The 16186-nt window shown below is 38.9% G+C and overlaps 1 protein-coding gene across 2 annotated transcripts; it reads left to right on the forward strand.

Moving 5' to 3' along the window:
* Positions 1 to 727: 727 nt before the first annotated feature.
* On the forward strand, positions 728 to 13570 carry cd164 (CD164 molecule, sialomucin). 2 transcript variants are annotated; one of them, XM_034143741.1, is made up of 6 exons: positions 728 to 975; positions 1889 to 1966; positions 8221 to 8289; positions 8633 to 8746; positions 9667 to 9744; positions 9834 to 13570. In XM_034143741.1, exons 1-6 carry the CDS (start codon positions 915 to 917, stop codon positions 10004 to 10006), a joined length of 573 nt encoding a protein of 190 aa, XP_033999632.1. In that variant the 5' UTR covers positions 728 to 914; the 3' UTR covers positions 10007 to 13570. The 2 variants fall into 2 exon arrangements, with proteins under 2 accessions (XP_033999632.1, XP_033999633.1); XM_034143742.1 differs by lacking the exon at positions 8633 to 8746.
* Positions 13571 to 16186: the final 2616 nt, after the last annotated feature.

Here is a 16186-nt window from a genome sequence, read left to right on the forward strand (position 1 = left end):
GACTACAGGAATAAATACAGGAATAAAAAAATACAAGAAAAAATAAATAAATATTGAAATAAATAAATGTATAAATAAAAAAACACACACTATATATCTTTAATGTATTTATACATTTATTTCCATTTCCATTTATATATTTATTAATTTCTTTGTCTGTTTAAACTGTAAAGCGTAAATAAACTTTGATTGATTTTGATCGATGATTTGGCGCAAGAAGTACACTTCACTTCAGAGCCCTCAAGAGTCAGATATAAATGTGTATTAGCGTCAACAATTGTGTTGCTATTAAAGGTTTTGCTTCTACCTAAAACTCAGTAGTGTGCATGTGTAGGAGCCAGGAATGTCAGAGATGGGATTTCTGATGTATGATTTATTGGGGTTTTTCTTTGTTTATTATATTATAACTTCTGCTTTTAAATATTAAAACATATTTAAATATTGCAATGAGTACTTTCACTCCTAATACTTTTAGTACATTATCTTAAACATACTTAAATAATTGTACTTAAGTACCATTCTTGATGCAGTACTTTTACCTGAAATTGAGTATAGGCCTACACAGTGTGGTTTTAGTACTTTTACTCAAGTAAATCATCGTAATACTTTTTCCACCACGGCCTAAACAGAGTGACAGCTGTTTGCTTAATGATAAGAAACTCCTCTCCTTCTTGCCTTTGACGTAGTTCTTCACATACGCTCGTTTTCTTGTATCACTCCTCCCAGCCAAAAGTGCCACATGACCTGTCAAGTAGGAAGTAGCGAGGCAGCGAGCAGCAAGCAACAGCAGTAGCGACCAGAAACGCAAGAAGACGGCAAGGAAGCTGTGAAATCTCTGGAGTCTCATTCTCAACGTTTTTCAGCACACATTTGTATCTTCTCGGAGTATAAAGAGGATTAAACCGGCCGCAGTCATGTACCTGAAGGTGGTGTTTTTCACTGTAGTCGTGGCTCTGATTGGCGCAGCAGCCGCAGGTAAGTTTGAGCTAAAAGGCTAACCAGCTCGATGAAGACATGCACCAGAAAACTGAAAGTCTGCATGCCTCCATTTCTGGTTATTACAGTGCACTATTAGATGTTTCAGCTCTGAGTTTGACAGCTGTCTCCCGTCCTTTCTTTATTTTCTTTCTAAAATTAAATGTACAAAATGATCCTTTTGGCAACTTGACAGTATAATGTCTACGCTCAAGTTGTCCAGCTAACGCTTTAGCCTGCTAGCAAGCTATAGACCCGACATTAAATGTAAAATGATGTTACAGTAATATTTCTCACATGATGTGCATGACAAGAGGAGCCATAGCAGATCTTCGTGTGTAACCCTTATTGTCAGATCCAGTTGATCAGGAGCCAGATCAGCTTGTTATGTAACATTTTGAATCTCTATTCTGTCACTTTTTAAAATTCAAACATTACATTTAAGATTAAAAGGTATTATTTTAATATGCACAGTAGCTACAGTGTAGTTATGGCAATGGAAATGTCAAGTCCCAGGCTCCTTCACCAATGCAACATAAATATAAGACATAAACAATAAAACAATACAAAATAGTGCAAGAAGAACCGAACAGAAATATATGTAAATATAATCAAATAGTGACCAATATACAGGTAAATGTGTGGGAAGTAAAATATAAATATGTCAAATAGACTAAGATTAAGAATGTAAAAATACTGTACGGATAAAATACTTCTTATTGTTGTAATAAATAAATATGTGAAATGCAGACAGATTAATAACAATGTAAAACCATGCTGTGTGTCTGTGCTAAAATGTGCGTTGTTATTGTGAGTGAGACATCTGGATAGCAACAGTATCATTTTCATCACCTGCAGGAAGTTATTAAAAATATACCTCAACTATATTTGATTTGTGACTTCTTCTTTTCAGATGACTGTCCCTCCCTGTCCTGTGCTCTGTGTGGAAGCAGTAGCAGTGAGTGCCAGTGGGTCAACTGCACAACAACACGTGAGTATCTGTCATACATGTGTGTGGGCTTGTGGAGGGAGAGGCACAGGTTTGTCTTTGTGTGTCCTAAGTGGTCCAGACAGCTGAACTGATTCGACACATGACTCCTACGGTATGGAGAGAATGATTGGCAGTGGATGCTGACTTTTAGATGATGTCATGCCAATTTCCCTATAGCCCAGGCTGTATCGTAATCATCTGGGAACACCAACAACACACTGGGCTGGTTTTAGAAGTACATTCCTGGCAGACAGCTCTTAAGGGGGAGGATCTAGTTAAGGCAACATTTGCATAGACACACTTTTAATCAGCACAATAACGTCAGTAGTAGCTAGTAGATGATTGAAATGGAAGGGGAGACAAATGTATAGGTAAAGGGAAAAGGGATTCATGCATCGCAATACTCTCTAGAAAGATTATGTCTCGATGCAGGATCAATAATCGGAATTTGAAACCCAATTCTCGTCCTCTCATGTTTCAATGATGTGAGACTAGACTGCTACTTTCCTTATAACTGAACTAATGCTATGGTGAAACATAAAGGATATAAACATGTGTCTCATATTTACATTCTGAGCTTAGGCTGCTTCTTGAGTTTCTTTAAGCTTTTATGCTATGAAGTGCTTCAGATGAATGCTGAAGTCTTCCCTTATTTACTAAAGTGGTTCTGCTACAGGAACACTTTTGTTTATCTTGTTGTTGGTGTGTTGCACTGCTAGGAATTATGTTGGCATATGTAACCTTTCAGTTGTTACTACCATTTAATAAATACAGATAATGCAAGAAAATTCAGTAGCCAGTTGTGATATAGGGCAAACAATATGTTTATGGATCAAAAGGTATGGATAACCGTTTGTTCACCGCGTCATAGCCCTTTGGATCAGCATTGAATCATGTGGTGCCTCGAGACTTTCACCACTGCAAAGCTAGATATATTTCTTTTAGACATTTTACATCTCACTTTGATTGTGCTTTTACCTTCTTTCGCCTTCGTCTCTGTATCACCGGTGCAGTAATGTCATTATGTTAATTCAAATGTCTAAACATGGGAGCCCATAGTATGAGAAATCTTTCTGACTTCTGCAGAGTTCAGGATGTGGAGAAATATGCTGCAGTGGTATTTTTTCAATCTCATTCGGAAGTCTGCTGTTTGTTATTTAGTAATATGCATCATTCATTAAAACAGAGTTTCCATATCAAAACCGCATGACAAGTTGTTTCCTAGATCAACCAACGGTTTTTCATTCACTGCAACTGCGTACTTCTCTTATGGGTTGAGTTTTTAGTATGAGAGGAGATGAGCTGGTTGTTTATTCGTGCAGTGTTAGGAAATCAGGTTAAGGGTGTTATAAGTAAAGCAGAAATCAGTCAAACAATCTTCTATATTAAAATCGAACGTTTGTCACGCTGATTCATTCACCAGATATTAATTAAATTGCGAGATAAACCCTTTGTGGTTATTGCTTGAGTTTTGTATTAAGTAAACGGGTAGACTTCTGACCAAAAGCTGAACCTTGCACGTACACTTTTTCTTTGTTTGTTATTGACTTTATCGGCCTTGAGGGCTGTTCTCTAATATTGGCCTGAGTTCAGTGTGTGTCAGCAGGCACACACAGGTCTCTGGTTATTGTGAAGAAGATGAACAGGAGAGGAAGGGAGAGGATGTGTGTCAGGAAGCCTGCAATATCCTCACGCTGGGGGACAGAAGGAAGGAGAGGATAATGGCCTCAGTTAGAGGAAAGAGTGTGCAGATAGGATAGAGATTAGTTTCATGTGCCTCGCTGTTCTCATAATTTATGCCTCGGGTGCAGTTCAGGACTGGAGTGCGCTGTGTTCTTGTCATACATTTCAGTTGTTATTAATCTCAAACAATAAGATACTCTGTCTGTTGTAACTTTGTATTACTTGTTGGTCCAGCTTTTCTCCAGCAACAGTTGATGTTAGTAAGGCAAGAACAAGTCATTTTACATCTCATGGGAGTTGACCTGTTAGACAACTTTGCCAATGAGTAGCTTTGATTCTCTCCAGGAGCGTTGGAGGATCCCACACCCTTCTTTTGTTTTGTCTCAAGTTGTATATGTCCCTCAATGACACTTTACCTAATAATGCAATAAGTGGTTGAACAGGACAGGTGAGGTCAGCACTATTGATATCCTCTCAGAGCCAACAGGGTCTGGGTAGTAAAGCCTGTTGTATTTCCCAAGTGAGAAACATGTACAGGTTTACAATTACACAAAACGGACACAAGAAAATAGCAAACAATCATGCCCTGATACAAAAAACAAAACGACAAGTGTATCAAGAGCTACATTTGTCTTGAGGTCATTTTCATAAGTTTTCATTTATTTTGTACGGAAGATTTGATTATCGTTTTTCCCCCTTGATCATCTGATGGTAATATAAACCAGAAAAGGACTCATTGTTAAAACTTAAAGAGAGGTTTGGCAGTTTTTCTCTTGTTCATGTTGGAAAATGTCTCTCTTCAGCGCTCTGTCACACACCAGAACAAATGGCCTACTACAAAAGCAGGCTCAACACTGTTTAACAACACTGACTGCTCCCAACACAAGTAAGCCAGAGCTAAAATCTTTCACAAACCCAAAAATGGATCGCCCTTTTTCATATGAACTCAGCAAAATGTGGAAAGGTCAGCTTTGTCCAGTCAAGATGGCTCTGCTGAAGCGCAGCATGACCACACTGCAGCAGCGAGCTTCCAGGTTGTCATTACCAGATTTATCTTGGCTTTAGGGAATTTGTGGACGTGCATTTCCCTGCAGTCCAGTGTTTAAAAGCGTTACACGTGTACATGCTCTGTAGCGTCTCTAAGTACAGGCTGTCATTTGTGACAAAGCTGGTTGAGTGCTCTTAACAAGGAAGCTCTTTCTGAGGCTTTCACTCACACCTCTAGCTTGATCTAGTTATGACTGGACCTCGTGGTGAGGAAGACGTCACTATATCGAAAAAGGGTGAGAGTCGGTCTCACCTTTCACAGCTGCCTGCGAGATAACAGCGCTCTAACACACTGGAGATTGAAAACCCTCCTCCCACATGTCCTGACTTGCATAGATCGATGCGTCTATAAAATAATTCCGCCAACACTTTCGAAATGACTTGATCTTGATGTTACTTAATCACAGTTATGAAAGGCAGTGAGTCATTACGTTTCCAGCTTTGGTTAGTTTTGAGTTTAAGATATATGAAGAAGCTGACTTTTGTTGTCCTTACTTTACTTCCTGGTCAGTCAGGAGTCAGGACAGAAGTGCTTAATCATGTTAGGTAGCATTCTGGGAAACACAAGATGGAGGTACATAGAGAAACAGTGGAGGCAAGTTAGGGCACAGTGACAGTGATAGGAACCTGAAAGAATAGCCCCGAAAAAGACCCATCCTCAATAATTGAACCAAGAGACAAATTGACAAACTAATAGTTAAGACATGAAAGCCTTTTAATAGTAGCTTATTTCAAATGCTAGTGCCCACAGTAATTAACCTGATACAGAAAGAAGCTCTGGGAGCTGTGGAGAATGTAACGCAGGCTTCGAGTTATTTGGATAAAGCCAAAAGATGCTTTGAACAATGGCAGCAGCCTTACTGTAATTTATGGTCAGCCATCTGGCGGGAGTCGTCAGGTTGGATGGTTGCTGTGGATTATTGTATTACAAGCAAGGAAGGTGGAGCAACATGTTTTACAGCAGCAGGTGTCCCACATTTAGTACACAGTTCCCTTTATGATGTTCCTGTGTGCTCGTATAAGCAAATCAAGAGCCATTAGTCCCATTTCAATCCACACAAAGATGGGGTCAAAGGTCTTTAACAGACTCCCCTGTCACTGTAATAAACAGTTATTAAAGGCTTTATATGTTTCCCACTTCCCTATCACTTTAGACGTTTAGTTATTATCTTGTTCCTTGTTCCAAAAAGAGGACCGATACAAGTGATGGAAAATTGCGGCCATGCTTGATGTTTGTATACTGTTACTGTATTTTTATTACTGTAGCGATTTCCAGTAGGCTAGATCATCCTAAATAACAGATTCACACAGCTCAAGGTGAGAAAAAAAAAGAAGACATTTCAATCAAACTCAAAGATATTCAATGTACTGTCATGTTTGACAAATAAAAGCATCAAGTCATTACATTTAAGAACTAACAGTTTTGGCCTTTTTTTGTTGTTGCTTGAAACATAATTGTATAAATGTTAATAAGACAACTTATTCTTCTGTTGATGTATACATTGAAACAATAATTTAAGCTCTGATACATAATATATTTATTAGAATTCAAAAATGTCTGCTTTCTCTTAAACATGGTCTGAAAAACCCTGTGAGAAGTTTGGCAACAACTTATCCATTCACTTCTTGTATAACGCAATTTCTGATCAGAGGTTATGTGTGGTTGCCTGCGCTTAAGCACAACGGCAGTTTCACAACATCACTGGGCGTGAAAAGACTCATTTCACAAGGTGCTATCCGTCATGACTCATGGTTTCCTGTCTGTGACACGGGCTGAGTTAAACCATTAAGTTAAAGAAATGAAAACTAATTTAAATAAATGTTTTCGTAGTTTTTTTTCCAATTATGGAATATAATATTCGTTAATCATGTCTGTAAATAAGTACAATTGTGTTTCATAGGTAAAACAATAAGTAACTATGATGTTTCGTCTGTATCTTGTGTTCTTGTAAAGAATAGAGGACAGGCAAGGCTTCACAGCGGGGTCAAAGTCCCTTCTCTCATAGTTAATCAGTAATCTGATTTGAACAATTAAAGAGAATACACCCAGACATTCAAACTTTGAGACAAAAATAAAACAAATTATGTTTTCACTCTTTAATAGTACTGGAATAATAATAGTACATTTAATGAAGTTCTGCACATGAATGTGTTCAAATTAGATCACATTAAAATGCCTCTTCTCACATGTTTATACATCAGTGGCGAACCGTCAGGGCGTTCAAGGTATTCAGAGAATACCCTGGAACACTCGGATAAAACAAACAAAAAATCGATTTAATTATATAAATAAAATGTATATAAAATGAATAAATGAGAATCGTATCTTTGTTGTTGATCTGTAATATTACAGTGTTACGTTGATTTGTTTGTCCTTCTCGGACCATGCACTACGCTTTTCAGTGGTTTTGTGTTTGAAAAGAAAGCAACCAATCAGAACTTGTTCTGGGTCCCTGGGTAGAATATCCTTCAACCAAGGTATTCTATATCCTTGATAGAATGTCCTGGCCGTTGCACTGAATGAGAGCGTACATTTGGACTGACAGTTTGATCAACCAATCATATATTGATTTGTAGCCAATGGTCGTATTCTTTCAGAGTTTCCCTCGGTTCCAGGGTACTCTAGAACGCCCGGTAGTTCACTGGCTCGAGACAGAGGATCTAGATGAATGCGACGAAGCAATTCATGCCGTTTTATTGTTTTTAACGTTGAAATGGCAAGTGCAACAGGTGAAGATGAAGTTGTTGCGGAATTGTTGCGAGTACCCTTTTCAAGACGACAATTCAGCGAAAAGACGGACATTATAACGCGGGGGGTGTGTGTGTCTACAGAAGGTCCAGTTGTGATAGACACGGTTCGCCACTGTTATACATTAATACTATAGTAAAACTCTGACAGGGCCTCTTCTTGTTGCATAACAAGTCCTTGTAGTTGAATGCTTATATTATATTTATATTATATTATATATTTCTTCTGTACCTACGTGTACCGTTATATTTTCAGTACAGGACTTTTGAAGAAGCTTTTTTTTTCCATTATAGCATTGCCACTTTTAAGTATATTATCTGAATCCCTTTCCCACCCTTGGTTTGAAGTTACTTTCTTTTTATCACCAGTGACGATAAGTATAAAGATTTTCACATTTTATTTTGTTGAGTCATGCTCTTGTGTTGCCATATACACTGCTGGTGTGGTAAAACTTAATAACTAATGCATAGAAAAACAGCTTTTTACATCCAAAATGTAATTTCTTTGTGACTATTTGACTATGTTGTGTACACAGAGAGGGTTAGAGAGGAAAAACCTTGAGATGGAGACTGTGTTTATGTTTTGTACACACGCACTGATGTTTGTCATTTGACTTATTTGTGAGCTGTACAACAATAATGACTCTATATCAGCTGAAAATGAAAGGCTCAGGATTGAAGTGCTATAACTCTTGCCAACAAAGGAAACTGACATCTACTTTGGGCACATTAATTCACATAAAGCATTTAATTTATGATACTTTTATGTCTTTCAGCAATTGTTGGCTGTCGCAACATGACTCTTCTGACAAAAAACGAGACCTGCTCTAATGCTACATGCTCAGGTAAGTCCAACAGGGTAGCGTTTCTATCAAATATCAGATTGGGAAATTAACATTCTTCTTTTCGGTCCTCAGAGAATCGGCAGACGCCATATTTGTATTTAAATAATAACAATACTAATAATCAGCAGATTCTCTTTGGGTTTAGCTCTGAGGTGTTAATGGCCAGTCTAAGCACTTTGTCTGTCATGTTTGTTGGCAAAAAACTTGGCTAAGTGAAACAAATTATTCCACCCATCCAAGAGAAATTATGAAGCAGCACTGTGTATTTCTAGCCATTGTTTTTTTGTGGGGTGTCTATTGCTTTCCCCCTTTCACCCTGTCTTGGTGTTGGTTCCTTGTCCAGCTGTTACCTCGCCAACCCCTCCTCCCACTCCAGCCCTTCCTCCCACTTCAGCCCCCCCTCCCCCTGTTGTCACCACCGCCTCCTCTAACGGCAGCACCCCTGAGCCAATCACAGGTAACCAGTCCTAAAAAACCTCTGCTACTGTCAGCTTTACTCTCTGTTGTGCAGCATATACGATTTGGTCTTTTTAGTAGTTTTATTTAGATGTACCAACGTTGTAATATTGAAGTTTTTTTTAAATATTATATACTGTCTACATTTGTTAGCCATGCAATGTATTTGCAATGTATCTGTAATTGCGTCTTTATATAGTTTAGTTGGTAGATTTCATTGTTAGAGGTGAAGACCACCATCCCCACTCAAATTGCCAATTGACGAAGGATTGACCGGAAGTGATGCAGAGTGTAATTCAGCTTCAATTAAGCGATATCAGGCTGTTTATTGTTCAGTTTTACAAACCCAACATATCCTACTACTGCAGCGTCACATTTAAAGACTTCAATTGGCAAAACACAGTGTGGCATTTATTGTGCAGCAGTCAAAAGAAACAATGTTTTTGTCACAGTAAGTTCCATAAATCTGCATGCAAAACAAGTACTTTTTATCGTTGGATAATTTTTTACTTTTGGCAAAGGACTAAGAAAAAAACAGAACTAGTCACCGTTAGCTGTTAAATGAAGAGTTATTTTAGCGTTACATCTCCAACTACTCAGCGAGGCAACAAGCTTTACTGTGCCCTGCTGAGAAAGAAACACTCAGCTGTGTGCAGCTTGAAATCAAATAGTGGTTGAATTTATTATCCCTTTATCAAAACCACGTTTGTTTGGTTGCACTTTAGACACACTTTTACTCGTTTGTACTCCTGACAAAGACTCAAGAAATCGTTGGTATTGAACCGTACTACTTACTGATACCATGAGTGCAAATTAACCCAGACCAAATTCTTAGGGATTACAACTTCAAATAAATCATATAGCTTTAAAGGAAATCGTGTAAAGACTAATGGATGTGTTCTCACTATAACCTTACACCAGCCAATACCACCGGTGTTCCCCCTGTCATCACGACTCATAGTGGAAACATCTCCACCACGGCTTCCTCCTCTAATACAAGTAAGTCTGACATTGTGACAGAGCGAGACTATTTCCTAAATCGGTCCTGAAAGATGCATTAACTCTCCATTTCTCGTCTTTTATAACAGCTGGCATCACCCCGGCCACCACTAAGGTCGCCCCCTCTCCTGCGCCTCACGATAACACCTTCGACGCTGCGAGCTTCATCGGTGGAATAGTGCTGGTCCTGGGTCTGCAGGCCGTCATCTTCTTCCTCTACAAGTTCTGCAAGTCCAAGGACCGCAACTACCACACCCTTTGAAGCAGCCGCTCGGTTTGATCCACGTCACATGACCAATCCCCATCACTAACCAGAACCTTCCAGAGAGGACTCCCCACTCGGCACGCACTCCTCACGGGGAACTCAAACAGTGTTTTCTAGCAGGTTTTTTCTAGATCTTTGTGCCACTTTTGATATAGGCCTGCATTAGCTCTGCTGTTATAGTATGTATCAAGGCACACACACCAAGGCCTGTATGTATTATTTTAACTATACAACGCTGAAGAAATATGGATTTTTGAGCCTCATTCATCGGGTGGTTACTCCCACCTCCATCATGCCATTAGTCATTCTGTGCACGCCATTTCCCAACAGAGTGAGGCGGTTCATGTTATTCTCTCAAGTAAACAAGAGAGAATTAGTCATGTACACAGTGTAGCTTTCCTTTTTTGTAAGACGGCTGCAAACTGCTAGTATTATCATCCTTTTTTTGGATTTGGAAACACTGTTTGAGTTCACAGCTATTCTTAAGCGTGACGACTGTGATGATTCAGTATTGCTTTTAACCTGTTGAATCGTAGGCAGGTTCCCTCTTCCCCCGAGCTGTATTATGTGTTTGTAGATGATGTCAAAGTGGTGGGGGTTACGCACGAGGGAATAAAAGCAATACTAAATTATCTGATGTCAGACCAAAAAAACTAATGGTGATCCCTCTGGTCAAAAGTCTTATTCTGGGTGTCTCCTTTGGCTTTTAGGAGTGCTGTGTGTCTTCTGCTGTTGAGGTCCCTAAGGGAAAACGTTCCCTATAATAGTTGTAAAAAAACTACAAAAATCAACTGCCACTAGAGCAGCTCAATGCAATAAATCCTGTAAGTCAATTTCCCATCCTTTAATCTCCCAACTGTTATTTCTGAACTTCACCGACATCAAAACGTACCCACTCTAACGTCAGCTGGCCTTTTGCCCCCGCTTCTTTGGGGAAGTCAAAGAGGGCCCGTGGGTCATAATGAAAGATTGTAGAATATTTCAGAAATAGAAATAAATATTTTGTTTTAGATAATGTGTAATATAGAGAACAGGGAGATAAGGAAAATGGCATGCACCTTCTTGATGTGGACAGTGATAGCAGTGAAGTGCCTTTAATGTCCTGGGAGACTTAAAGATAGCGGTGGAAGAGTGTGAGTCTTTTCTTCTTGTTTGAGGCCCAAGTGTTATCATTAGTTTCTTTAAAGAAAGAAACGGTATCGCTGTGCTGATATTGGTGAGAACTGTAGTATCCCAGCTGGACTGAAGAGCCTTTATTGTGAAGTATACAATAGATAGTTGCCATTTGAGGGCCTTGATCAGTCCAGCTTGAAGTTTTTTCCCTATAAGTAGAAGACTATATTCAGTACAAGAATATATCGTCCTCTCACTGGTGACTGTGTAAATGGAAAGGCTCTCTCCCTTTAGTAGTGCCCAACACTGCTCCCAAATGTCCTCCCTCCTCACTATGTATTCCTCAATTGTGTTAAATTTCGAAGCATGAACAGTGACCTGGCAGGAAATGTGGGACCGCTGTTCGGTGATATAAATCAGGGAATGTTCTTTAAACAAAAGGCAAGAATATTGGGCTTAGTTTAATAAACTTGAGTATTGCGGAGAGTGCATTGAGGTAAAAATGTTGGACTGTTTGAGTGCTTGTTTGGTCAAATGAGCATCGCACCTCTGATTTCTGACTGTGCCGTGTAAATGCGAGGATTGTGAATGAAGTGCAGAACTGCAGCAACAGAGCTCCATGCTAGAGCTCATGCTCTCTTACTAGCTTGCTGCTAACTGTGTGATTTAATTTGTTCCCTTTTTGTCCCTCCTGTACATAGCCATGTCCTGTTTTTGTTCATCTTCAACTTAAGGAAAGGCTAAATGAAGGAGTGTTTATCAGTACATCTTTGCTCGTAGCGGCTTGTTGGTGTCAAGAATGTTCTTTTTTTCCCTTTATTGCATGCTGAATGCTAGGAGTTGTGATTTGTCCTCCCATTGCATATGCTCTTAGGGATTTAGACACTTAAAAACCACTTGATTATTTGTGATTAGTCCATATGCTAGTTGAAAGAATGCCTTGAAAACTTGTGCATTGAGCCAAAGTCCTCAGTTTTGGCATGGAAATTGAGCATTGCACTGACGAGCTTTGTTTTGTAAGTTTCTCTTTGTAAATGTTTTCATGGTTCAGCCAATAACAAAAAAATCTGATGCTTGTATAAATACTCGGTCTTGAATATTAACTAGATAATGGATGAATAATCACATTGTTTTGTCATCACAAACTGTAATAAATCCATGTTTCTTTTCTTCTTTTGGCTTTTATAATTTAGGTTCACATGTTTCCTGCTGCTCACCATTAATACGCCTTTTTAACACAGTCACCTGGTGGCATTAGGCTGCAGCCCAAAGACCCAACTGCAGCGAGAAGGCTCCAGAGTTTTGCCTTAGCTGCACCCATTTGTCCATTTGCTGCTTTTGTAGAGCCTTCGCCTAAATTTAGAGGAATATTTTAGTTTTATTCACAGCTGTTGCCTGCTGTGTGAATCCAGCCTCTGCTTTCGACATGGTAGCTGCATTCCTTAAGAACACAGCATCACATGTTGACCTCAAAACACAATAGATGTCCATTGTGTCGACTCTCCGAAGCTTCTCCTACTTACTCAGTCCGTGCACCTCTTAAAGAAAAGTGCCTTATTCAGTTAATACCCATATAAAGTTGTAGTTTGTAAAAAAGAAATGATATGCCACACCTATTAAATGATTGGGACTCAGCACTTTCAGACCCCTGTGAAGTGGTTTTCTGTGATGTATTCTGCCTAAACGTTTGTTTTGTCATGCTCAGCCTTAACTTCTAGATCACACCCACAGAGCATTTACTATTGATGAGATGAGCAGGCACAAACCAGGCTGCTTATATTTGAAAAGTCTGTTTGTTGGATGTATTTTGTACTTTAAAGGCTGGCATTTAAGTGTCTACAAATCAACCAATCACACAATAGAATTATAGATGTTTAAATGCAGCTAATGGATGATATCGTTTTCAACTAAAAGAAGCCTGGTTTTAGCGTGGACAACTTCTCACCAGCACATTGTAACTAAATAGCTGCAACATTTTTCTCCATAATGCAAACATGATGACTTGAAGTCCACTTTGGTTGTAATTTTCAATTGTTTTATTGAATTACTTGTTTTCTGTTCAGTAGGATTTTAAATGTGCTTGGTCATGGAGGGCTCTCCTCGGTTTTCAGCCTGGCAGTGTCAATGAGCAACGAGTTAAAAGCTTTTTGATTCCCTCATTTGCTTTTGTGGCTTTATTTCTTTCTGCACACACTGTAGTGCCATACCTTTTTGTGTTAGAGGCCGGCTTGAAGATACGATATTTTGTTCCTCCCACCCCTCTTTGACAGCCATATGTAGACACTTGCAGGTGCCACAAAGCCTCTTGAAATGTTGTTTTGCTTATTTTGAGCTACTTTTTCCCATCTTTTACAAACCTTTTGTTTTTTATTTTGTGCCTTGTTTTCAAGTGTTGCCTTTTAGTTTCACGATGTAAAGCCAATAAAGTTTGAATATTGTTAAAACAAATCCCCGTGTTCACCTTTTCATTTTGCAGCAGTGGCAACTGTCTTGAAGCTTGTGATTTCAATGACAAATCAAAAGTGGGACGATGAGTCAGGTCACAGGATACATCGCCATGGTTACAATTGAGCTGCTGGTTGCCCAGACAACAAGTATCAGTTAGGGATCAGGGTCTGCTTTGTGTGTGTGTGTGTGTGTGTGTGTGTGTGTGTGTGTATAATGCTAGGTCAACAAGCTCTCGTCTTACAGGAGCGAATAATAGCAAAGCAGTGCTGAACAAACCCTCTCATCAAATATTTACAGTCTTTAAACAATTAAACATTCAGCAGTGTTTACCTTTGAAAACTGTATTTGGAGATAGATATGTTTGTGTAGGGCTGCAACTATAATAAATGTTTTCAGTATCAATTCATCTGGTTAATATTTTATAGATTCAATGATTAAATATCTGGTCTATAGAATGTCCATGATAGCAATATCTAAATGTCTTCCAAAAACGTAAAGCATTGATTTCATATAGGCTACAGAGAAAATCAGGACATATCAATAATTGAAAACAGCATGCTATATGCATAGAAAAGACTTAAAGATTAACAAAACAGTCACTGCAGCTTTATGTGTGAAAAAGATCTGTAGTTGTTTACAGACATTCTGCCAAGCTAGCCAGTGTTAGCTTCAAATGTAGCCTACTGTAGGCCTATAGTATATCATTAAACTCTAAAAGGAAACAGAAACATAATTCGTTTCAGCCAAATAACTTTATTTGCTGTCATGTAGCAATTCAAACCCAGAGGAACCCACCAATCTGTTCAGAACAACACGATTGGAAAAACAGAGACAGGACACAGGCCGTTTCCCAGGTCACAGCACGTTTCTGCTGATGTAGCAAAAACTGTGGCTTTAAAGGAAATGTCTGTGTTCACCCTCAAGAATCACAGTCTGTATACATTCTTAAACAAAGTGTGTGTGTATGTGTGTAGAATTAGTGTTTGTGCTGAGCAGTTATTCTTCCAGTGGCACCGAGTCACCACTGTTTCCCAGAACCAAAGAGTTACAGGAAAAATGTTTTTCGGACAACCACATAATTCCTCTCTCGTGTGTCCATAAAAAACAACCCTGCACAGTATCTGCTGGTAATGGACAGCAATGCTACTGCAGCTCTATCAGGAACTGCTTTTATGAGCTTTTCGCACACTGAAGATATACTTTTTTTTTCTTTTCATAGAAACTAGGAACACTAAAACACACTGTGATCAATATAATCTTGCAATTTATCAATGAGTTGATCAGCATAAGAAGTAATCCCAATGTTATGTGCACAACGGATTAATTGTTACATTTTTCATGCATAGGCTACATGTCAGAAAATGCTTTTTTCAGGCAGCAAATATGGATAACTCCTGCCTTTTCTCTTTTAAATCATATTAAACTGATTATCACTGGATTTTGGACTGTCAGAACAAGACATTTAGACATCATGCTAGAAACTGTTATAGACATTTGTCTTTTTTATGTACGATTATTCAAGAAAGTAATTAGTGTTTATTGATAATAAAAGCAAGTAGTTGCAGCATTAAAATGTACAATGTAGACTTACCTTCATGAGATGTTGGTCATTTATAGGAAATTCTTTGACATACCCACACAGACTCGACCCAGCCCTCCTACACACACTGCTATTAAAAAGAGGGTCGTCCAGTCACGGGTATCATGGCTGCAGGGTCAGGAGAAATGCTGTTTGTGGGCAATGAGGGCTCTGGACTTGCCTCGGCTAACCTGATTTCTGTGTCCAGTCATGCTCTGTAATCTAATATGGGAGCACAGGAAAACAATGCAATAGGTTTAGTCTCTCTCAGCTCAGTCCATTAGGCCATGCCAAGAATATCAGGACCAATCCATTTTAGCTAGATAACGCACTGAAATGCTGAGGGCAAAAATAACAATCAGCTGTTTTGTACTCCCATGACCCAGAACCTTGGACAGGGAAGTTATGGGTGTTGCACTGTTTTAAATAAAGTTTTTATCACAACAATTTCTCACTAAAAAAACACTGGAATCTGTGGTTTGGATAAGGAGTGACTAAGACAAGCTTTAAAGTTGATAATTTAAAAATTGTGACCTAATACAAATGTTGACAGGCCTGATAACAAGGAGATAATGCAAGAATGTTATGATGCAGCTTCACATATTCATTGCATAAAAAGATGGCTGACTCAAAAAAGCAAAATAGCAAGGCCAACCAGGAACTTGTCACCAATCTGAAGAAAAAGAGTAATAGCTATCATTTGAATTTAAACAGAAATGTGACTGTTCTGGCAGTGTAAATTTGCACAATCCTCTGGCAAGAAGCAGTTCCTTCCACTTGTGCACCTCGATCAGAAACCACATCCTGACCAGGGCTATATTTACTCAGCTGTCCAACCAGTTGCTATAACAGAGTAAACAAAGTTGATCCATCTCTATTACACACGGTTAAGGACACTAGGATCTTGCTGCTGCACCCATAAATCCCATAAAGTTATTTTATTATACATGGAACTGTACAGTGTGGTGTAATCCCTCACATTTGTAACATTGACATATGGCTGAGCACTGCCCCCTAGTGTGAGGTTAAAGCAATGA

This window comes from Trematomus bernacchii, unplaced genomic scaffold (assembly GCF_902827165.1).
Source record: "Trematomus bernacchii unplaced genomic scaffold, fTreBer1.1, whole genome shotgun sequence".
NCBI lineage: Eukaryota > Metazoa > Chordata > Actinopteri > Perciformes > Nototheniidae > Trematomus > Trematomus bernacchii.